Here is a 24,228-nt window from a genome sequence, read left to right on the forward strand (position 1 = left end):
AGACGAATTTATTGCATAAGCTGATTTTGACTGACGTTGAAATTCATTCTTTAACATTTCAATAAAATCAGTATAAGATTGTACATGACGTTGATCAAGACAACCAATCCCTTATACCAAATATATATTTGTTGTAAACTTTAGTTTTACTATTTTATCAATTGTTTCAAGAGTAAAATAACAAATACATGTAATTACAGTCATAGAAATTACAGTATTTGTTTTAAATCAACGACATATGTATGCGTTCTAATAATATTTTATTTTAATATTTTAAAGGCTAGAAGGACTGGATATATATTATAACACACTTTTGACGTACCTTGACTGCTCAGCGTTGTTATTTATACAGCAGTCAATTGGATTGTTGTTCTGGTCTGACGAAAGAAATAAATATCATTTAAACGCAGATATTGTGGCCCTAAAATTTAATGGCTTACCGAATTTAAACAGGTTTGGCAAAATGATTAAAATGGAAAATTGTTTTGACTATTGAAATGAATATTAAGCTCAATAGCTGAAATTAAATCGCTCGAATATTTGTTTGTTTACAGTATATTTTTCATACGGTAACATGCTTTCATATTTCCTGTCGGTATCACAAATGTACTAGACAGGATATAAAAATCCTATAATCATACAATCACATTCCTCTTACCTTTCATAGAAGGAGTACTTGTGATATCATGGTCAAGAAATTGACCAAAGGACATGTACATGACTGTAAATGTGGCACTACTCTTTGACTTCCCTGTGCTGTGTAGCGTGTTACTGATCACACGTGCACTGGGAAGAGGCGAGCCGTTTTCTGCTCGGACACGAGGTGAATCAATGCCTGGAAGAAATATATCACAGTGTCAAAGTAAGTAATATATTACCCATATGTTTTTGAAAATAAAGACCAAACATCAAAATATACTCATCTTTAAGATCTTCCCACCATGCAACGTCATTTTTCTAATTGAGACACAACTTTCTAAATATGCATGTATTCAAGCTAATTTTGAAACAATAGACAGAGACACTGCGTTTGATGAAGCAATTTAAGATCTGAGAGATCGTTACTGATTGAAACCACAATTCAGTACATCATCCAACTGAGAAAGCTGAGATACTTAATAATTATTTTACTTCTATCGCAAACTCTTCTGATAATCTGCAAAATCTTGATACTTCCAGTAATGATGAAAATCACACACCTTTTATACTTGATAATATATATGTATCAGAACAGGATGTGGAAGATCAAGTAACTTTGTTAAATGTAAATAAACCATCTGGTCCAGATGGAATTATACCAAAGGTTGTGAAAAATCTCAAGTCAAGTATTATCCTACCTTTACAATTACTTATTAATAAAACCTTACAGACTGGGGAAATACCAGATAACTGGAAAATGGCAAATGTTAATGCAATTTATAAGGGTAATGGCGCCCGAAATGAACCAACTAATTATAGACCAATATCAATTACCAATTGCTTTAGTAAAACAACATAATATCATTTCAAATCATCAATCTGGCTTTACACCAAAAGATTCTACTGTAAATCAACTGTTGTCTATTTATCATACTATCACTAGTAATTTAGATATAGGAAATGAGTTACAATTTCTATTTTGTGATATAAGCAAAGCATTTGATAGAGTTTGGCATGAGGGGCTATTGTATAAACTAAAAAAATGTGGAATTACAGGGAAATTATTGGAATGGTTTCGGAATTATTTAAAGGATAGAAAACAAAGAGTCATTACTGAAGGACATTACTCTTCTTTCCGTACTGTCAATGCAGGGGTTCCTCAGGGTTCAGTACTGGGTCCTCTGTTATTTCTTATTTATATAAATGACATAACTAATGATGTTAATAATTCTATAAAACTGTTTGCAGATGATACATCATTATTTGCCATTATTGATAATAAAATTATTGCTACTGACTTACTAAATGAAGATCTACAAACTATCAATATTTGGGCAAAACAATGGGATGTTATATTTAACCCCTCAAAAACTAAATCAGTTTTATTTACCAGAAAAAGAAATACTACACACTTACCACTATTTTTTGCTGACACAGCAATAGAAAATAATGACTCACATAGTCACCTTGGTGTTTTATTTTCAGCTGATGGTACATGAAATAATCATATTCACAATATCTACCAAAAAGCCTGTAAACGTCTTAATATTTTGAAATATCTTAAATATAAAATTGATAGAAGTTCACTTACTACTATTTTTACTGCTTTTATTAGGCCTATACTTGATTATGCTGATGTGATCTGGGATAATTGCTCTCAGCAATGTAAAAATTTATTAGAATCTATTCAAATTGAAGCTGCTCGTATTATATCTGGCCTACGTAGGGGAACCTCACATGGAAAATTGTATAATGAGCTAGGATGGGAAACATTGGAGTCCAGACGGAAGAAACATAAATATCTGCTGATGTACAAAATAATACACAATGATACACCTTCCTATCTTACTGAGATTGTAAACGTTTTTAAAAATAATATTGATGAACAGAACTACCCTTTAAGAACCATCAGGGCTTTCAACCCACCACTATGTCACTCTGAAAATTATTTTCATAGTTTTTTCCCCTCCATGGTACGAGAGTTTAATGACCTTGATTTTGATACATTAAATGCACCAACCATTACAAAATTTCGAAACTTGATATCAGCGGGTAATGAGAAATGTAGCAAGCCAATTAAATTATGATCTTTATAAAGACCACCTGATAGAATCGCCTGTTTGTAGTTGTGGATATGGACTTGAAACTTCATATCATTTTTTCTTTTTATGCCCTAACTATATTGTGCATAGAGATACTCTAATAAATTCTCTACATAAGCAGGAATATTTTCATATTGACATACTCCTAAATGGCTCTGACAGTTACAGTGATGATATAAACACTCATATCTTTGATAATGTAATTAGATATATTAAAAACACAAATAGACTATTACATTAGTCATTAAGTCAAAAGTCGGGGTCTGATTCAAGTCTTAGTACTGGAAGTCTATTATATGTCTATTAGTTGGTCCTAATGGTAAAGGACAACCTAAACCATTGTAACGTAGGAATTAGTGGTTCATTAGTACATTTATATTTTTTATCAAATTTTTGATCAAATTAAGATCTTAGTAAAAAAATTATTTGTCATTTATCCTTGTATATAGTTGAGATATTATGAACATCTTAAAAATTTTGTTCATGTCTGTGCAGTTTTGCGCAAGAATCTGTGTAGGTGACCCTGTTTTGGATGAGTAATACTAAACCATTTAATACTCTGAGTTTATAATTACCGTCATTATTCTAAGTTGGAAAGAAAAAGTTAAAAACACATTTATGTGCATAGTGTCTGCCTGGGTTGGGGGGCAGGTGTGTGAGTGGATGGCTACTGGGTGTAAGCACCTCATAGACATTTTTGTCGGAAACTCTTGGTTTGACTAGGCACCTACCTCCCACCAGGCAGATAACATGCAATATCAAACAAATCTATAAATTCTAATCATAATAGTAATGGAAAACCCACTGTTTATATACATAGAATATTTGAATTTCTTTCCCCTGTACATATACATGTATAACATGTGCGAGTGTGTGTGTGTGTGTGTGTGTAATACTATATATTACTCTACATTGTATGCTATTAATACCGGATGTTTTTATTTTGTTAATATTATTATAATACGGAGAGAACTTGAAATAGGCTTAAGCCTGATGTTCAATCCAATTGTTTTTTTAAAAACAATAAAATTTGTTGAAATGAAATGAAACCACAATTCTCCACAACTAACAGAAAGCATCTTAAAACTTAGAAATGCCCGTCACTGTCAAATACAGGAATTGGCACTAACTGTAGCCCGGCAGCCCTGGCTTCTGGAATCTGGTCAGGCTGCCAGAATGTCCAGACCAGCAACCTTTTTGGGCTGCCAACATTTTCAACCAATTGTAAGGTGATTATCTTAAGTTTTCTTCGTTTGCTTAAAAATTTGAATTCCCAAACGTTTTAGAAAACTCCATCGTGTAAGATCGAATAAGGTATGCTCAGAATGAACCAGAATGGAGCAAATTCCGTCTAAAAATACTCTGCGTACTCCAATTACTGTTATGATGTATGTTACTGTTTTGTAGTATATGGGAAATAACTAAAAGTTATCAATCAATTTACTGAGCAGTATGATTTGTCTCCCTTGTGTTGAGAGAATAATTTAACTTTTGGCAAAAATTCATGATTTCAGTCTCTCACTGTCACAACATAATAACTCAAGAGTAACTCCATATTCCATCAGGGCTAATAGGGTTAATATTAGCTTCATACCCTGTTTCGTACCTGTTCTAAAACCAATTAACGTTAAACAAATTTTAATTTGAAATGAGTTTTTTTAAATGAGTGTACAATTTCACTTACCATCATCATAATCTGGAGGCAATGATCTCCGATGTGGCCTGAATGAAGATCCATAAAATGGATTAAGGATATTGTTACATGTCCCATTGGCAGACCTGTATTTCTCAAGCACACTGCAGGCCATTGACATAGGCGAAGGTGTACATTTTGAAGAAATTTGTGACCGCCATGTTCGCAGTAGCTCTTCATCTGTTGTAATTGTTTCTGGACCAGCGGTTCCTGATCTAAAATTGAAAAAAACCCATCAACAACACTATAAGTTCTGTTTTGTCCTATTAGATGGAAACCTATGATTATGAATTATATATGAGAGTCAACCGTTTCCTCCAAACTTTAAGTCCTATGGTCAGATATTGGTTATGATACTTTTGACATGGGAATTTGGCTGGGATTTGGAATGGTTCATATTCAAGTCAATCGATCAAGTAATGATTGTAGTTTAGAGACGATTACAAATAACAATAATTCAGGCTTCAGGCTTGGGTCCAGATATAAGTAAGACTGCAGCTTGTAGTAAATATAACAGAAACACATATTTAAATGGATGGAATTAAAATGCTTGTGTTAATATTTTTATTCTTATGCATAACTGTCGGAAATTGTACTGATATTCGCTTTGTAGTATTGCCAGACCTCCGAAGGTGAGTTTTATATCTTTTCTTTTTTAAATTTTTAAATTTAAATATAACCATTTTATAATTAGTAGTTAACTACTTGTTGATGTTTTTTTTATCATATCTGTGACCTACTTGTTATTTATTTTGTATCATATCTGATATCTATTGGCTATTGTTGTTATTTATTACAGATATTTATCATTTCTCTCGACCATTTATTTTGTTACTATATACTCATACGTCACTGTGCCATGTGTACTGCCGCTATAATGCTTACCTGTATAGACATTGTATATGTGGCAAAAGTGACATGGCAGGTATGACTAATTACACCCGTAGGACAAATTCTTCTCTAAATGATCTAATATTTACCTGTAAGGTAAGATACCACCAGCGATGCATGTACATTGTGTTCTCACGAACAATGATAATATTTTGTTTATGTTTACAACAAATGTACACAATACGACAAACCTGAAGCGAATGGATATTTTCATAAACCGATTTTAATAAAATGTGACTCTATATGATTATGTTACTATTGATTCAACGCATGTCTTATCCATAACATATTCGCGTTATAGGGGCAACTTACACTTTCATTTAATGATTTTTAAAAACAGGCTAAAGCGAAGCAAATTATTTTTGATAGAGGTTGACTATTAAAAGGTCAGATGAGTTGTTGTCAACATCAGTCACTTAAGAAATGAAATGAATTTTAAGATGTATATAACCGCAATAAATCTGTTTGAAAATATCTGTATACTTTAGTATCAAGGCAAAATATGTAACATATATAACGGTCTTTTTTTAATATTTTGAATTTGCAGTTTTAAGTTCACAATTTTTGTCTGTGAAACCTGATACAATTTAATGCTATATCTAACCTCTATAACCCAACCATATTTAATAACTGATATTATTTCACGAAAACTCTAAAGAAAATTGATATGGATACCGATCTTATAATTCTTCCAAAATACCTTAACGGTGAATTTGTACGATATCTAGAAAATCTAAAATTGTTCGATTTATCAATACCATCGTCAATTTCATAAAAAATAAGAGTGGGATGCTCATAGAAATACCAATTATTATGTTTACAATGTTTATATACTTTTATGTTATTCGACTTCTGAACATTAGTAACTTACTCCAAACCATTGTGAATCTTAATACACTGTAGGAAATATACCGCCAAGTTAGTTTCCAAATGATTTTCATCTGAATACATTTCAAACATTAAAGAGAAAAGCACTTAACTCAACAACCTTCTTTTCATTTTTGTTTCCAATTTTCACAAATTAATTTTTATTTCACTAATAATCTTAACACGACTTTCAAACCAGCAGTCGACATTTGACTTAGCTTAGTCAATTTACTCACAACGCATTAAACTTGCGCAATGCTGAAATGGAGAGAGCGGCGTTTTGGTTGGCTTGTGGAACAAGACCTGTGTGGCGGCTGGCGGAGAAGAGAGAATGCTGCCATAAAGTACATCCATTTGTCATGACTGCTTTATCAGCTGTTTTTTCATCAGTACCACCTAAATGTAATCCAATTAAAATGTGCTTAAAATATAGTCAATAGGTCGCAAACACCTTTCTATCGAGCCTATCAACAAAATATTAAAAATTTGTTGATTGATATATCTATTACTATTTTGTTGAATTTCGTTGATAATTTTGAAGCATGAATATTTTCATCCTTTCTTGTCTCTAATTCTTCAATAGTCACAACCTCACGAATGCGTTATTTCACTTTGTTTCGTTTTTATAATACAATGTCTAATACAATGCTATTCGATCGGAATATTTATTAAACAGGAGTTGTCTCTAAAATATAACAAAAATAAAGATTAAAGAATGTGCAATTTATATTCCTGAATTTCTCCAAATCGTGGCTTAATGTGAAATGATAAAACCTTCAACTTTTTTGTGGCTAAAGTAATGTCAAATGATAAAACCTTAAACATTTTTTGTGGCTAAAGTACTATTTTCAGATTTTTGTTTTGTTTTGTTTTCTGAAAAATAATATTTCAGAAAACGGAGTATACCGGCAAAATAACAAAATCGTAGTTCTAACTGAAAAAAGAGGTTGATTATTCTAGATTAAGTCTGTATATCATTTTTAACATATATTTCGTATCCAGTTTGAACTATACCAACCAACGCATTGTAAATGCTGAAAGTGTTTTTTTGTTTATATCAAAAACAATATGTCAGAGTTAAATGACCAATACTCATGCTTCAAATAGGGTAACCGGTTTTCGAAAAAAGGACCACCATCTCAAGCACTTGAGGATTTGCAGGTGTTGTTTCTCAGGAAGGGAAATATGTTGATAAAACTAATATCTTATAGTCCTGTTTCTTTTGACTGTGGTGTGGCGCTGTTCTAACATCAGCTAGTACATACTGTATAGTTATTAAATTTCACGGGACTGATATTTTCGGTTGTTCCAGTGGACCTAGTTTGCAGATATTAAATTTTATGCATCCATGCCTTGTAAATAGTATGCAGTATACATTTCAATGTGTATATAAAATATATTCGTATTTCCTTCATTAACCGAGGATATAGCGAAAGTTAATCCCTTTCTATCATGACTAAACATGACTAAACATAAAGTACCGTAACTTCGAATGTTAATCAAATAAACGAGATACACTAAAGTTAACAGTCAGGAAAATTAAGTGTTTTCACCACGGATTGATGTGAACAAGTTAAATTGAGTTACGATACATAATAGTTATACATACGTATGGCATTACGTACATGTGCCGTAAAGGTCCAAATGTGCCTCGTATCAGATATATTGAGTGCCGACGGGAATACATATGCTAATTAACCTAAGGAAAATTTCACATGTAACACACAGTTGTGTAGATTGTAATAACTAATGTCCGAAAAACAACCTACAATCACTTTTGATAGCATACTGATTTTCAGTTTTGCTGGAAAAAACATTTCCTTCACACCGGTCGATGCGTATGAAGTTAATGTAATATCAAATCTTGTACTTTGAACATTTTCATTTAGTTATGTTATATTCATAATGATTATGATATATGCTTTATCATAAGTATCCCCAAGCATACATGTTCAAATATAAACATAAATGACAGAAAACAAAATATGGGATATATGAGAAAACATAATACATCCTACCACAAATTATAATATACTGCACAAAATATTAAATACGGTGCAATAAATCGTACCGCAAAAAATACTATATACCTCACAATCAATCATACCGCACAACATAATATAAACCGCTCAATCAACCATACCGCACAACATAATATAAACCACTCAATCAACCATACCGCACAATATACTATAAATCGCATAATCAATCTCCTAATGTGTACATTAAAAAAAACCTTTTCTTACCAACTGTTCCGGATTGTGCTGTCTCACTCATGAGAATAGCATCATTGACGGACTGAATTACCATTTCTGTTAGATTTTCCATCTGTGTGCTTATCGTTCGAGCCAATGTCAGAACGAACAATAAACGCAATAATTCCATGTCTCTCGAATCTGAAAAAGATAGATTAGATATAAATTAAATAACATTCTTATAACCTACTTTAGCTAAGAAACTGTTTTTTTTCATTTATGTGTTATTGTACTTAAAATGAAATTTACAAAACCGCTTTTTAAATCGATATCCAGATAAATCTATTGTAGGAATACTGATTCGCGTAAATTTGAAGTTAATTTCACTCCAAAGTTTTAGATTTAGATCACTGAGGCAAACAGTTTTAGTGATAATACGTGATGTGTTTACCTACCTTGATTATATTTGCTTAATATGTAACTTTGGTTCGAAGTTTTAAGAACAATGCATTATTAACCCCCCCCCCCCCCCCAAAAAAAAACCCCCAAAAAACCCCCCAAAATCACAAGAAACAAACTAACAAAAAAACATTGTCATAAGAACAATTTAATATTAAATTGAAACAACCCCGAGTCAGTTAAGTACACTTAAATTAGATTTAGATTTCTTCAAAAATAAAATATTATATTCTTAAATGAGCAAAAAACATTGTTATAAAATTTCTCTTTTTAGCAATAACAAGTTATTTTACAAGGACAATCAATAATTCTGACATAATAAAACAGTAATTCTAACTCAGATCTGATGAAACGAGGGAAAATATGAAAAAAAATAAAGATTTGCATGGAGACAATTGAAAAAGTACAGGAAGAATAAGACGTTTTGTTCCGGAGGGGTTAGCGTCTTTCGCTTCATTGACGACATCCGCCATACAAATATATACATATACACTGTATAGGTCAAATACCAGTTACGTCAAAGTCTCAAAATGAAACTAGGATGGTGATCATTGTGTATCAACAAAATATAAGGTTTAATCAGACAAAAACTCAAATTATCTCTGAAAGAAAACATTGTCAAGTTTCATTAATCAACTGTTTGATGCCGAAGCAGTTTTGGGAACAATACCATAAACAATTGCCATGTAATACTAAGTGATAATAATTGTGTTATGAAACCAGTTTGCGAAATAAAATGAACAATGACGGAATTGTTCAAATAACTGTCTGATAAGACATTTTAATGGAAAATAGAGGTACTCAAAAGAGAATAAAGAGATACCTACGTTGGAGATATTTATTTTGTATTATTTACCGTAAATTAGAATATGTTGGTATGAAAGTTCGAAAATCAAACGTACCCATTAATGACGTCATTCGCACCGTTTATCAGCTTGGTATTATTTTTGGGGAAATGTATTTGTTTCATAAAGTGTATTACATTTTTGATGATAATAATGGATATGCTATTGAGCGCTTTCAGATATAATGTAATTTTGTACTTCTGTACAATTAACTGGGTCTCGGAAATTATATAGAGTATATTATGAGATTTAAGCTGAAAACAATGGAATGAACAGGACATCATGAAAATAGCAAGGATTCAAAGTTAATCAAATTACTGTGATTTAATATCACTAACGATGATTAGAAGTAAAATGTTAAAAAATCAATAAAATAAAAACGTATAATTAAAATGAAATAAAATGTCTTAAATACTTACTTTAAATGATATTTTCAAATGTAGTTTTCAAAGTAATGTTCCTTCCAATCGTATATCCTGAATGGATCAACAGATTTAGATAAATCCAGTCCTTTTCTTAGTTTAACATGCCAAAGACATTAACAGTTGTGTCAGTTTTATACTTTTTACTTTTTCTAACCGGACCCTGTAAATTCAATTGATTTAATCAAACATGTATAGCTTCCCCTTATACGAACTAATGCCATTGGTAGGTTTAATTTAAACCCCAAGGCTAGGATAAGACAGCGTCATCTGTTTATCAAACACCGGTCAAAACCAAGGACGAGAACACTCAGTGGTTGGCATGTTCAGTGACGTATTCGGGTCGTTCCTGGACTAGTGTCCATTTGTCGTTACGTCATAAAATTGCCTTGCGTTGTCATTGATGAAATCTTATCTTGATGACGAAATTTATATAATTAATATGTTACCAATATTTAATTAGGCCATTACGTATTGGTTCGACCGTGCCGACCTAACAAAGGGAAGCGAGCTGTAATACAGGTTTGGGTGTACATGTATATGTTGTGTGACACAGGGTTAAGAAAACGTCTTTAAAATTATTAGTTGAATGGAATGTCTCTTTCTAATATCTATCTAATGTAGCGAATGAGAGTGATGTAGAGAATGAAATACATTTACAGGAAATAATTAAAAACATTACATCTCAACAGGTCCTTATATCGTCTTTAAAGCACCCCATTGTAAAGCCATCTGTATTAAAACATCTTCAGGCTAGGTTTCCTTACCTTAATCCTGGATGTTTGCCGTGATTTTAGTATCCTATGACTAGACACCTTCTGAATGCTTATTGACCCCTAAAACAAAGTGATGTGGTTTGTTGTTTAAAACGGCTTGCTTTTTCATCCCATTGAATGCATATGCGATGCAAAATATGTTGTTTTCTCCATAATATATTTGGCGTTTTCGCGGTGGTCGTGTAATTCAGGAAATGAAACGTGGAAACAAACGCAATAAAGGAGAAGAATTCATCTATATATAACACAACAGGTAAAACTACGACCCACGGTCAGAGTGTCTCTCACTGTCTCTCTGGAGAGAAATAGCTTTATATATACCTGTTGACACACCTGACACAAGAATAGAAACAATTCGTTCCGTACCCCAAGCATCTAGTGAAATACCTGTATAATCTTCTACATTGTACATACATAATATTTATGTCTCGCAGTAGACAGGACATCATTTTCTTTCCGTTTAAGTGGTAATTGAGACCTTTGAGATGGTCCCTTCACACGATTCTCAAATGACTTGGTTAGGTTCCTTTATATCATAATCGGAGACAGTTATTATTTTACTGGGAAACTTGTAAACTTTTTTATTTCACAACAATTGTGAAACAAATAACATTAACATATATTAATCACTCTTATTGGACCGGATGGAAGCGTGCGAAGGGTCTTACTCTTGGTGGAAACTGGAGTACCTGGAGAAAACCCACGTGGTCGGGCAGGTGACCCCATACCTTTTCACGCCCGGTTGGGGAATCGAATCCCGGCCGCTCAGGTGAAAACCAAGTATTTACTAGTGTGCAACCTGATCACCCACCTGGAAACATTAAATAACCGAGGGAAAGCAATAATTAGCATAATTCTATCATTTATTGTGTAATGACATAAAGTCATAATTTATAGTTTCTTGGAATATATTTTCATTCATAACGTAATTGACAACATTATCATTTATAGCGTAATGGAAATAAGTTTATAATTTATGGTGTAATGGACCTAAGGTGTCATTCATAGGGTAATGGACATAATTTTCTCATTTATAGTGTAATGGGCATAATTTCCTAATTAATAGTGCAATGGAAATAGATAATTTGTAGTGTCTTAGACATAAATAATTTGTAGTCTTTTGGACAAAAACGATTTGTATTGTGATGGATATAAATAATTTGTAATGTAATGGACACTATTTTATATTCCATAATGTAATGGTCGTGATTTTATATAGAAATATACGATGTATATACAGCCACGGTCTCCATCTTCGTTTGTAAGTATGAAAAGTGTCTATTTTAAGTTAAGTGTGAGTGTTCGGTCAAGAGGTCTGTGTTGACATGAAAAACGATTGTACACCATGTAAAGTGTCGTTGAAAGGAACTTTTACTCATGATGTTATAAACCTAGAATCACGATATGGCCTCAAATGGATAAACTGTTTTTCAAAGACATTATTGAGCATAAATCGCTACAATAACGTTTTTATATGACCTGCTATGGGGCCAAGGACATCATTTGAATTGAATTTCAAATATTGACTGGTTGATACTAAATTAAGATCATCGTAAAAAAACATTAAATCGTTGTTTCTAAAAACAATGACAATGTAAATGCCTTGCTAAAATATTCATAAAGTTTTTTTTCGAACTGGTCCGAGATGATTTTGGCATAATGATTTAAACCAAAACTGCAATATATTTTAAACCATTTTATACCATTGTTTCCCGATAACCTAGAAAGATTTCGGTTTGGAGTCTTATATTAAATCAAGTCCATATCCTGTGATAAGGACATGTTTTACACATGCTTAGTTTCCATATTTCCATAATAATGTCTCGAAAACTTTGAAATTAAATCTAATACAATTGCAACTTATATACTTAAACAAGAACGCAAAGATTGACATAATTCATGTTCCCTTTGATGCGATAATATTGATATTTACCCCAGAGGCATGGATTAAATTATAATGACGGAAAAATAATTACAAAAAACACAACAAATCAACTCATTTGGCGAACAAATATTTGCATTTATACACCATGTGTGTATGGTTATTATAGTGCAGTAATGCTTGAATAGAGAGGGAACTGTGTGAGCTGAATATATTGAGTATTGAGTAGCGAGAGTGTGTTTCGGGAGGCTGCAGTGTGTTCGTTTTTGTGATGAAAGGAAGTGATGCCGACTTTATAGTGCTACATCACAGAAGCATACTGCCGAAGACATCTAGCAGGACACACAGCCCAGTCATACTTAACTGACAACAGTCGCCCCACTCAATAAGTTTTGACGTTAAGCAGGAGCAGCAACAAATGTAGATACTCTGTTATGTCCCGACCAGGAGACAGGACTCGCAGCTTTCCTCATCGAGGCGAATGCTGAACCAAACGCCAAAGGAGAGGCAATATCCAAAGGGACATTAGAAAGAAGCACAGATTGAATTCAATCGACGGAAAAGTAGTTATAAAAACACAATAGCCTAACGTTTGATAAAAACAAATATGTATTTAAGTACTATAAATAGCCAGAAGTATATGTACAGATGTGTTTTAGTGGTGAGAGGTTACCACAGTGTATTAGTGCTAAGTAAAGAGAAACAATGGATGAAAGTAGTTTAACCATATCACTTTCACGAAACATTTATACTTTTCTATAGATGAATGTAATGGAATATACGTGTAATAATGAGAATGATATATATGACTGAATCACTAAAGCTCTGCCACTTTACAAATATTGTTGTCCAGAAAAAGAATATGTACAGAAACGTAGTTAAGAATTCTCTTCTTTATGGCAATTTGTTTGTTTGTTTTGGTTTAACGTCCTATTAACATCCAGGGTCATTTAAAGACATACCAGGTTTTGGAGGTGGAGGAAAGCCGGAGTACCCGGAGAAAAACCACCTGCCTACAGTCAGTACCTGTCAACTGCCCCACGTAGGTTTCGAGCTCGCAACCCAGAGGTGGAGGGCCAGTGTTAAAGTGTCGGGACACCTTAACCATTCGGCCACCGCGGCCCCTCTTTATGGCAAAGTAATAGTAGTGAGACATGGGAAAATGGGAAAAGGGTGGGAAAGGTCTGCAATAAGTGATTTTAGTAATGTTAAGAAAATGATGTTGATAGTTTCCTTAACATAACTATGATTAATTTTACTGCGCTTTCAACCGAGTGATTTCAACTCCGGAAAATGCAATCTTTTTGGCTTTTTTCGAGAATTCGACACAACTAAATTACACGAAAATCTCTTGTGCGTTTTTATCGCCCACATGAATATGCGTATCGTTAAATGTTTACCTTTCAAAGTATCTAATTTCATCAGCAGTATTATTTAATACTCTTTTGCACATCAGAATTCGCCAAATCTTTGATCTCGATACTCTTTCATAGAGAGATTGATTTTTTTCCTCCAAAACAGCTTCATTCTTGATACTCCAGAGGTTACGATTACATACGTTACGCCCACATACGTTTGTTTTGGAACCCTTAGATCATCCAGGGCGCTGAAATATCTTAAATATTTTGTACCTAGATTACCCCCTCCTATCCATCATTTTATTCTCCTGTGTCATAAAAATAATAATGGGTATACATTTAATACGTATTTATTTGTGTCACCGATTTGTTACAGTATTTGGACAGATGAATATTGGTTCCCTCATGTGGGCGGCATGACTCTCTTTCTGTACTGTCAGTGCTTCCGATGACATAACACTCTTTAATGCTATGCATTAATATGGGCATATGAACCCATGTATAATGCTCAGAATTAATGGGGTTTCATAAAGGGAACGTTTATAGTGGTATGGTTAATTGTACTTCAATGGAATAGTTATTTTTAGATATTCTTTTATATTTAAAATCTAAAAACATGAGGGATGTTTTTCAAACCCCTATTATTTTCAATGTCATGATTCAATGAACTATAAAGGTTTTGATTTTAACAAGAAAATTGTGATACTGCGAATAAGTTTTCCAACGAATGGGATATTATCGTTTTTACCAAGAATGGACAAACCTTTTTCTTTGATGTTAGTCAAAGGACAATTTGAAGGTCATTGTGACCTACCTTTGATACCTGATACACTGCCTCACCTACGTCGTCCCGTGACAGGTAGTGTAGGAAATGGAGCCTGGATAAACTTTTTCTTGAATGAATGTCAATGACAAAAAACTATATTAAGGCCTGTTTTTGTTACCCGACACATCGTCTTACCTCGTATGTGAGCCACGTCAGAAGTGTTGTAGAAGATAGAACCTGGACCAATTAAAGTTTGGAAGACAGAAGAACTGACAACATGTAAAAATATAGTCCCCTTCGGTTCCGGTAGGATGAATTGTACCAAGAAAACAAACCCAATGATGATATACAATTACAAAATCGTCAGAAAACTATTGTGACATTTATTTTTGATAAGTCATGCCAAATACATTTCCAGTCATTCAATTTTCTATCAAAATTTAGCGTAATTTTACAAGTATAAACTATGTTACCAATATATTTAAGTAAACAGGACATATTTTACGATCCATCTTTCCATGCTTCGATGTTTATATCCGGAAGTTCTCCACACGGCACGCGGGCGTTTCTGAAAAACAAAATTTAAACATTACTTTTTTTATTCTTGTTGATGAGAATAAGATACATTCACTAAAACAACGATTTTTTTTCATATATATAAATAATAATACGTGTTTGTTTACAAAAACAAAACAAATAAAAAAATACGACGAGATAGCCAATCATATCTGATGTGGGTATAGGATGTAAATAAAAACAATGATTTCATACTTTTGAGTTTCTTTTGGATGTTTTATTTTGTGTTTGCATTGTTTAACGTAAGTCGGCCTCCCCTCTGTACGAGATACATGTGTGTAGTGAGTGTGTTTTGGGAGGTTGCGGTATGTTCGTGTTTGCCTTCTTGCACGGAGCTGATGCCGACCTCACTGAAGCATACTGCTGAGGACATTCCAACCGGTCACTTTATACTGACAGCTGGCGAACCAGTCGTCCCACTCCAATCCAAAATGCTGAGCACTAAGCAGGGGAAGAAACTATCAACTTGATATAATACGGTATATCTCGGCCAAGTTTGGTTTGGTTTATTTTGTTTAACGTTCTTTTAACAGCTAAGGTAATTAAAGGACGGCCTCCCTTGCGTGCGACATGCAGAGACAAAAGACTTTATTACAGGGGCGGAACACTAAACGCCAAAGTCAAATGAGACATTAGAAGAAAGTTGTTGAGAAAGAAGAGAAAAGATAAGATTTCAAATTTAGTCGCCTCTTACAAATCATGGGATGGGGGCATCATCTACAAATCTTACGTCCTTATTGAAGGGGAGAAATTCGGATGTTCTGGACAATTTCAGAAAGACAGGTGGGATGGCAGAAAAAAATCAACATGTATGAAAACGAAATCGAAATTCGAACTCAAAAGCGATAAAACGAGGGCAAAATATAAACCTTAGAACTATAGACTAACACAGGCCCTTGGTCAACAACTATATAAATATAAACCTTCTATAGACTTACACAGACCCTTGGTCAACAACTATATAAATATAAACCTTCTATAGACTTACACAGGCCCTTAGTCAACAACTATATAAATATAAACCTTCTATAGACTTACACAGGCCCTTGGTCAACAACTATATAAATATAAACCTTCTATAGACTTACACAGGCCCTTGGTCAACAACTATATAAATATAAACCTTCTATAGACTTACACAGGCCCTTGGTCAACAACTATATAAATATAAACCTTCTATAGACTTACACAGGCCCTTGGTCAACAACTATATAAATATAAACCTTCTATAGACTTACACAGGCCCTTGGTCAACAACTATATAAATATAAACCTTCTATAGACTTACACAGGCCCTTGGTCAACAACTATATAAATATAAACCTTCTATAGACTAACACAGGCCCTTGGTCAACAACTATATAAATATAAACCTTCTATAGACTTACACAGGCCCTTGGTCAACAACTATATAAATATAAACCTTCTATAGACTTACACAGACCCTTGGTCAATTACAACAACTATATATAGATACAGAGACGCAATTGACTAAGTTTATTATTAGATTTGATTCGCATTTGAAAGAACTTTAAATATACACGTGCTTTCCTTACTTTTAACCTTTTTTGTAGTATCAAATATTGAACGATTTTCTGTTTTCGGACATTGCTATATCAGCTACATACTGAATTGTGTTTTGACGAATGTGAAAACTGTATCAAATGATTGCAAACCTTATTTGTGAATGGGGTTTGCCTGCTTATAGACGATGTACGGCGTGATGTTTTCTGTATTTGAGTATTATATTTGTCAGAAATAAATAATTGTGTTGCATAATATTAGTATTTTAATAACCTATCAAAAACGTATACGCTGTATTCAGTTTCTTTTAAGAAACTACGCATGCGTGTTTCCTTACCCGTCGCCAACGAAACGGAAAACGTTTGGTTGAATGGCTGGTACGTCAAGGTTGTTACACATCACTCTGGACAGTCGAATTTTCTTGATCTCATTTCAATTGTTCTAAAATAAAGTTAATACATACACGACTTAATACTATATTATTACAACCATATAAAACAAATATATTATTGGATATATGAGAGGAGTTGATTTTTTTAAGTAAATTTTGTAGAACACGAATTCCATTTTGGAAGTTTTAATGTACTTTACAGTTGCCAACCTATATTCAAACTTTAACCTAGATGCCCAGAATTTTAATTTACATTAGAACGGTTGGTCGCCTTTGATGAAATATGATCGAACCCAATCCTTGGCGAAACTTACCCTCAGTAAATCCGGTGATCGGATGCATGTTTTCATACCAAAACCTGTCGCCGACCTTTACACTCCGGAACTGTGTGGCAATAATACAAGCAAACGTTGGCCCAGTGGCTGCTCCTGGTAGTGTGATTTCCGACAATCCCCCAGTAAATAAATCAATATCATCCACGTCACTGTTACAAAAAAAAAAAAAAAAAAAAAAATATCATCATCAAATTATCATAAAATTTGAAATCATAACAGAGGCTGCAAAACATGCAATTAGTAGCACAAGCATCATTTCTACTGACAGAAATGATTGATCCAGCAGGTGACTGGTTAATGCCAATCCTATTAAAACTGTTATAATGTTTATAAGTAAAATCAAAGGGTCAAAGACCCTAAAAACGTCAGGGTTTGAGAAAATTGTAAATGAAAATCTACAATAAGATGTTATGGTTAGAGAACTATCAGAAATAATGTCTTAAGTCTAGTCTTATGTCCATAGGAAAGTCCTGTTTAGTTACACGTATCTATTTTTTATCTTAACTTTTAGAATATGGTCAACTTTTCAAAACATCTAGGGAAATTTTGCATTTATCAGTTAAATTCAATCTAGATAAATATATATTTCAAAATGAGTGATAATGGAAATGTTAATGTTCGTGTTGGTTAAAACATGCATACTTTGAAAATCAAAGCATGTGTCAAATTCTTTGATTATATGAATCTAAAATGAGTATCTTTATTTTATTTATTATACAATTTTCGCGTGTTTTGATAATTGGTGTTAGATTGAACAGCGGTAGCATCATCATATAACTGTATAATAGCCATACCCAGAATGTATATCAGTCAAATAACCTAGATCAGGACCATATGTAGCCAATCAAAACGCTAGAATGTGTGGTAGTTCAATTATACTAAGCGGATCCTGTGGTGAAAAGAACCATACATTTTTACAGTTTCTACACCTGTTTATATGTGCTTGATATGAACCCTAGGATCTGAAGTTTTCTTGTGTGCAAACTAATTTTGATGTGTAAATCATAACCGGACATGCTGAACAATAACATAACTAATACAACATATGTATTGAGAAATAGTGATTACTTTAATCGGGTTTGGTTTTAAATAAAGGTGGTTTGTATATGGCGAGAATAACAACGTTATCGTTTTACTTATTTTTTTAAACAATAAATAAATTTGAAAGTTTAAAAAATATATATTTATCAGAGATACTATAAGGGAAAAAGTTTTTCATATAGCAAATGTGCATTAAGCTGTATCCACTACGACCAACCGATGCGTTAGTTCAGTAAATATTGCAATTTAAACAACCAGATCTAACCATACTCTCTCTCTCTCTCTGAGTGACTAATGACACATTTGATATTATGTTGAATTGATTCTACGGTCTAACTAGGCTGAAAACGATATTGGTGTTTTGACATATGCCTATATGTTATTCACAGGTCTTAACGTTTCTAGATAAAGAATAATTTAAGAAAACCTCGATAACAATGATTTTTTCTGTAACACGCCTTCAATTCAAGTTAATGTTTTTTGATACTCTAGCGTCATATAATACCATGCTAGCTAGCGAAATATTTGTCAATAGCCGCCATTTTGACTATCTAATCACGTAATGGTTTCCACATGATTTCTAAATTTAGCCAAATTTCGTCTTGCATTTGTTAAACAAAAAAAAAACCAAAAAAACATGAAATACGGTAAATAGCGTTTATCCAGAAATGCCGGGATAACAAATTTTAGTTACAGGGGGGAATTTGTATCCCACCAGGGGGTATGGCCTGTTTGTAGAATCGAGAAATGGTCGACTCGGCTTTACCATCCGTAATGCTAATATAAAGAAACGTGTGCATTTCAGATCAAGTAATCCTACGCCAGTCAAATCACGCACATATGTATGCACTGTGTTGTCTCGTAGTTTTCTGTATCAGATGATACTTTATATAAAAAAGAAAAGGGTTATTTCTACTTTTGTTGATTCCGCGCATGATGTCGTATTTTCAAGCGTGTTCTGTATCTACCTTTAATATTTCTTTCCTCAAATCTATGGAAGTCACCATGCTTGCATTTAAACAAAACGAAATAATTTCCTCAGTCATATAAATTTCGTAAAATGTACCTACTGGTATACAGTTGAAAGTAGCCTAACAACGTCCGGTTCATGGTCAACGAGACCACCTGGCCCAGCTTTGAAGAAGGTTGCGGGAACAAGTCCACATAACTTCCGCCACTCGTTATATGTCGGGATACCTTGGTCACGTGCTCTCTGTATATTCAAAGCTACCAGGTCAAAGCTATGGCCTCTATTATCTAAGAAAAGGAAATCTCGTACTCCATCTTCAACGAATCGATCGTCTTCCATAACCGGAAATGAAATAAGCCATCTAGCAAAGTCATTTAAAGCTTGACCCATTCTTTCTAAAATGAATCTTGGTTTATCAAAAGTGGCAAATATAAGATTATTCCGTTGTGACGAAAATGAATCGTCTACCATTCCCTGTACATCCGGGATTCTCGTGTGAGGGAAACGCATAGCAGCTGCAGAAAATCCCATCATTATAGAAGCGTCAGTATTGGGGTCATATGTATCACCGTAACCTCTAGGGCTGGAGCGGATGTTGTACCTGACCAGATGATCCTCGTTTAGAATGGACGGAAGTAATTCGTTGAATACCATGTGTTGTAGCATGGCTATGATAAGTTTTCGGGTTTCCTGGAATGTCTTCTCATCATCCCAACCCGGATTAATCCGGGTGAAATGACTAGCAATGCGATTGTGCTCTCTCAGGAATGTTGTGTGAAGCACAGTCAACCCAGGCACGTGGTTCACCCGGAAGTCACCTAATGTATGAAATAAAATAAATGCAATTACGATATATTGAACATTTTATGAGTTAATCAATTTCATGTATATCGGCCGTTTAAAAAAGTGAGAACAATATACATAGTCTACAGAGGCTCACCAGCGAGCATACAGTAATCCCCCGGAGCTTCCTTAATGCACATTTCTTCTTGGCTTGGAGGGGGTAGTCCCAATGTCGTCATCTTCAGCATTCCTAAGAGAGAGAAGAGAAAAGCACATGGCCATACATACATTAATACTTCTCTCAACTATTATAAGGACAGGATTTGAAAATGACCAAACGCATAGAAACCATTTAGTAAAATGGTTCAAAAATACAACTGGAACACTTCAAATCCGGAATGGCGCAGGACTTGGAGACCGACCCAATCTAATGATGCTCATAATTTGTTTTCGATTATGATAAATTCTTTGTTTTTGATCTTGATTTTGATCAAACTGGAGAGAAAGGGATGGGAAGAAAATAACTGTTTTCTAAAAACCTTCACATGGAGACAGTATAGGACAAGTACTCAAAACATAGAGTTTTTACTGAATGATGAGTGTTTTGCATCTTCCCATCTAGATTTTGGCATTTAAATAAAAAAAATAGTTTTGTTTTTGTTGGTTCCAACCATCAACACCATTGAGCCTTAGCATGAATCACGAATCTTAGAGAGACGAAACATTTTGCCTCGTCTTTATCGAGCTTACAAAGCACAACCCATTAACAAATTTGTTTACAGGTCGATGAATATAACTTTTCTACAATTGTATCAAAAACTCTTTGAATATAAGGTGTCATTGATACTACAAAAGAAAACAAACAAATAACAAAACAGTGCATATATCACCTTTTTAAAAGTTTGGTTAGGTTTAGTTTAGTTCATTATTGTTTAATGTACTATCAACAGCTCAGGAAAAAAATAATAGAAAAAACTTTAAGAAAAAAAAGTGTAAACCTTTCAAAAGTTTGACAATTTAAAAGAAAAAAATGAAGGAAAATAATCAATATTTACTTCACATAATACATTTATATTTAAGGTGAAAAAAACATACACAGGTTTGTTATTTAAAGTCATTAAGGCTATCTCCAGAGAAATTGAATATTAAATGATTTGATTTCAGTGAGTAGCGCCTAGGTAACGTTATTGGTCCACACCTTTCCTTGCTATGTTTGAAGAGTAACTTAATGTTTCCTTAAATCACATTTTTACATACAAAATGAGTCATAATAACAAACGTTATCTAAATTAAGCTTACATTATGTTCCATGGAATATTTTCAAAACTTCCATATTTTTCACAAAGTATAAAAATGATCCACTCAAACACGGTGTCTTTGTAATATCATATTATAAATCATATAACACATTGTTGATATACAACGATCTGCACGTAACTTTTGTTACATCAAAGAATTGTGAAAAAGACACAAAATATTAGTAAGACCTCTAAAAACCAATCGAGCGCTAGGTACAGTAAAGCCACATAGAACTAAATGTAATTTGCATCATTCAGCTGTTTCGTCCCCCGGACTAGTCAGTGACTCTAAGGTCCTAAGGTGATAATGCGACCAAAACGACTTTGAAGTACATTTTAAAGCGAAAACTGTATAGTTAAGAGATAACAGAAAAATGTATAAAACAAGTATGGCTGTCTTTTTTATTTAACGTGTCCTCCATAATAACCCAAACGCTCACGTTCGTCACACCTTAGTGTTTATACATGTATTTATGTAGTCTCGGTTCGGCATACCTTAGTGTTTATACATGTATTTATATAGTCTCGGTTCGGCACACCTTAGTGTTTAAAACCAACGTCCTTGTGCGTCAATTTAGCTTACATGTGCCGAATGTTGTTGGGTCGCTAATTACACAAACAAACACTTTCAGAGATCAACACGATTGAAATGAAAAGTTAGAAGGGTGATAGAGACTTTCCGTTCGTCCAAAACAACTATTTTACATTAGTACCTGGGTATTAGATACATTCCTTGTGATTAGTATTTAATTCTACACACTTAGCGATCCGATCACAAATCTATCTCAGCTGATCAAGAAAGTCCATAGAAAAACAATTAGTACAACAATAATATAGAATTGACTGCGACTAAGACTTTGAAACAGCAACTTGTAATGCGATAGATACGAAAGGCTTGTTTATATCTTTTCAGGTTTAAAGCCATGGGAAGGTACATTATTTATATACTTATATATTGTTAAGGCATTGTGTTTATGATTGCAATCAGACACCCTGTCTTCATATGAATTAAAGTGGAAATTCCTATTCATTGATACAACGAGAAAACATTGAATTATAATTCCTCATATAAAAGCTGTTCTTGTTGTTTATTTATGGCTTTGTGTCTTACAACAGTTAAGGTCATGTGACGTTTGTGATGGGACCAATCACAAGTCATTTGAAAGTTCCATCATGCTGAAGTCTCCTGATCCGGACATGGTACAACACCTGGTCCATCGTTTATAATAGACATCGACGGTGTCACCTGAGACGGACCTTGACATTTGCGTAAACTTCGTTATATTTGGGGTATGTCTCGAACGGTGACATCAATCAATGGCTTAAATGAAGAAATCTTTGTTTTCAACGTTACGTTTGAGACATCCCCCACATATAAAAGCCCGAGCGTGTGTCCGTAATCCGTGTCAGAAGTCTAATAACGGACTAAGTGCCAAAGGGAATATCGCCGAATAACAAGAAAGGAAAAGATATGTAGTCCTTTAGGTTTAAAGACATTTCCAACGATCATATATACAACGTCGAAAACGTTTTCATGTTTTTCTTTGAGTATTTATATAAAGTATATGTGGTTTTAGAGCTGATCGAAAGAACTGCTTGGCCACCGGAGTGAGAAAACAATGATTATCTTATGATTCCAGAATATACATTACTTAAATAATGGGTTTTTTGCACCTTCAAATCCAGATTTTAAACTTTCTTTCTGGCTACTTTGAGTTTCTTCTGTCGCCTTCTATCATCACAACTTTAGGTCGTTAGTATCAATGACGAGTCCTAGAGGGACGAAACATCTGTATTATGCAACTTAATTTATTTTTGGCTCTGCTTTAACTCCCAATTTGTATCGGAAGGGGTTATTGTTGCCTTTTGTACAATTCTTACAATAGGAACTACTTCCCTTTGTTTGCTGAGTTCATCACCCCGTAAACAGACAGGTTCATTTTGAGGCGGGGTCTCCTTGTTGCAGTTGGTGATAGCCTCAGTGAACAACATGCGGGATACCCGTCGCATGCCACCCAGAGCAATAAGTGTAAAGTGTCTTGCCCAAGGACACAACCACGACAGCACAGACCGGCCCGTTTCTCAGCTTCCCGAGAAACACAAACCGACGCTCAGCATATTAGGAGTGGGACGACTGGTTCGCCCGTTGTCAGTATAATGTGACCGGGTGGGGTGTCCTGCTGGGTGTCTTCGGCAGTATGATTTAGTGAGATAGCACTATAAATTGGCAAAAGTTCCGGCCTATCACAAGGAGACTTAACACGAACATACCGCAGCCTCTCAAATCACATACGCACTCACCACACGCATGCATGTCGCACGCACGGGAGGCCGTCCATAAATGACGTTAATAGGACGTTAAACAAAATAAACCAAACCAAACCAAGCAGCCCTAGGTACTTCCCTTACTAAGTT

At 33.9% G+C, this 24,228-nt stretch overlaps 1 protein-coding gene across 1 annotated transcript in view; it reads right to left on the bottom strand.

Moving 5' to 3' along the window:
* The window catches only part of LOC117338907, a 57,727-nt gene that overhangs the window by 6,988 nt on the left and 26,511 nt on the right, over positions 1 to 24,228 (bottom strand). The window contains exons 9-16 of the mRNA XM_033900272.1: positions 20,673 to 20,765; positions 19,833 to 20,550; positions 17,701 to 17,870; positions 8,439 to 8,588; positions 6,429 to 6,588; positions 4,426 to 4,649; positions 659 to 835; positions 323 to 377 (exon numbers count right to left, since the gene is read on the bottom strand). Coding sequence (XP_033756163.1) covers positions 323 to 377; positions 659 to 835; positions 4,426 to 4,649; positions 6,429 to 6,588; positions 8,439 to 8,588; positions 17,701 to 17,870; positions 19,833 to 20,550; positions 20,673 to 20,765 — 1,747 coding nt within the window. The remainder of the gene's footprint in view (positions 1 to 322; positions 378 to 658; positions 836 to 4,425; positions 4,650 to 6,428; positions 6,589 to 8,438; positions 8,589 to 17,700; positions 17,871 to 19,832; positions 20,551 to 20,672; positions 20,766 to 24,228) is intronic.

This window comes from Pecten maximus, chromosome 12 (assembly GCF_902652985.1).
Source record: "Pecten maximus chromosome 12, xPecMax1.1, whole genome shotgun sequence".
NCBI classification, from domain to species: domain Eukaryota; kingdom Metazoa; phylum Mollusca; class Bivalvia; order Pectinida; family Pectinidae; genus Pecten; species Pecten maximus.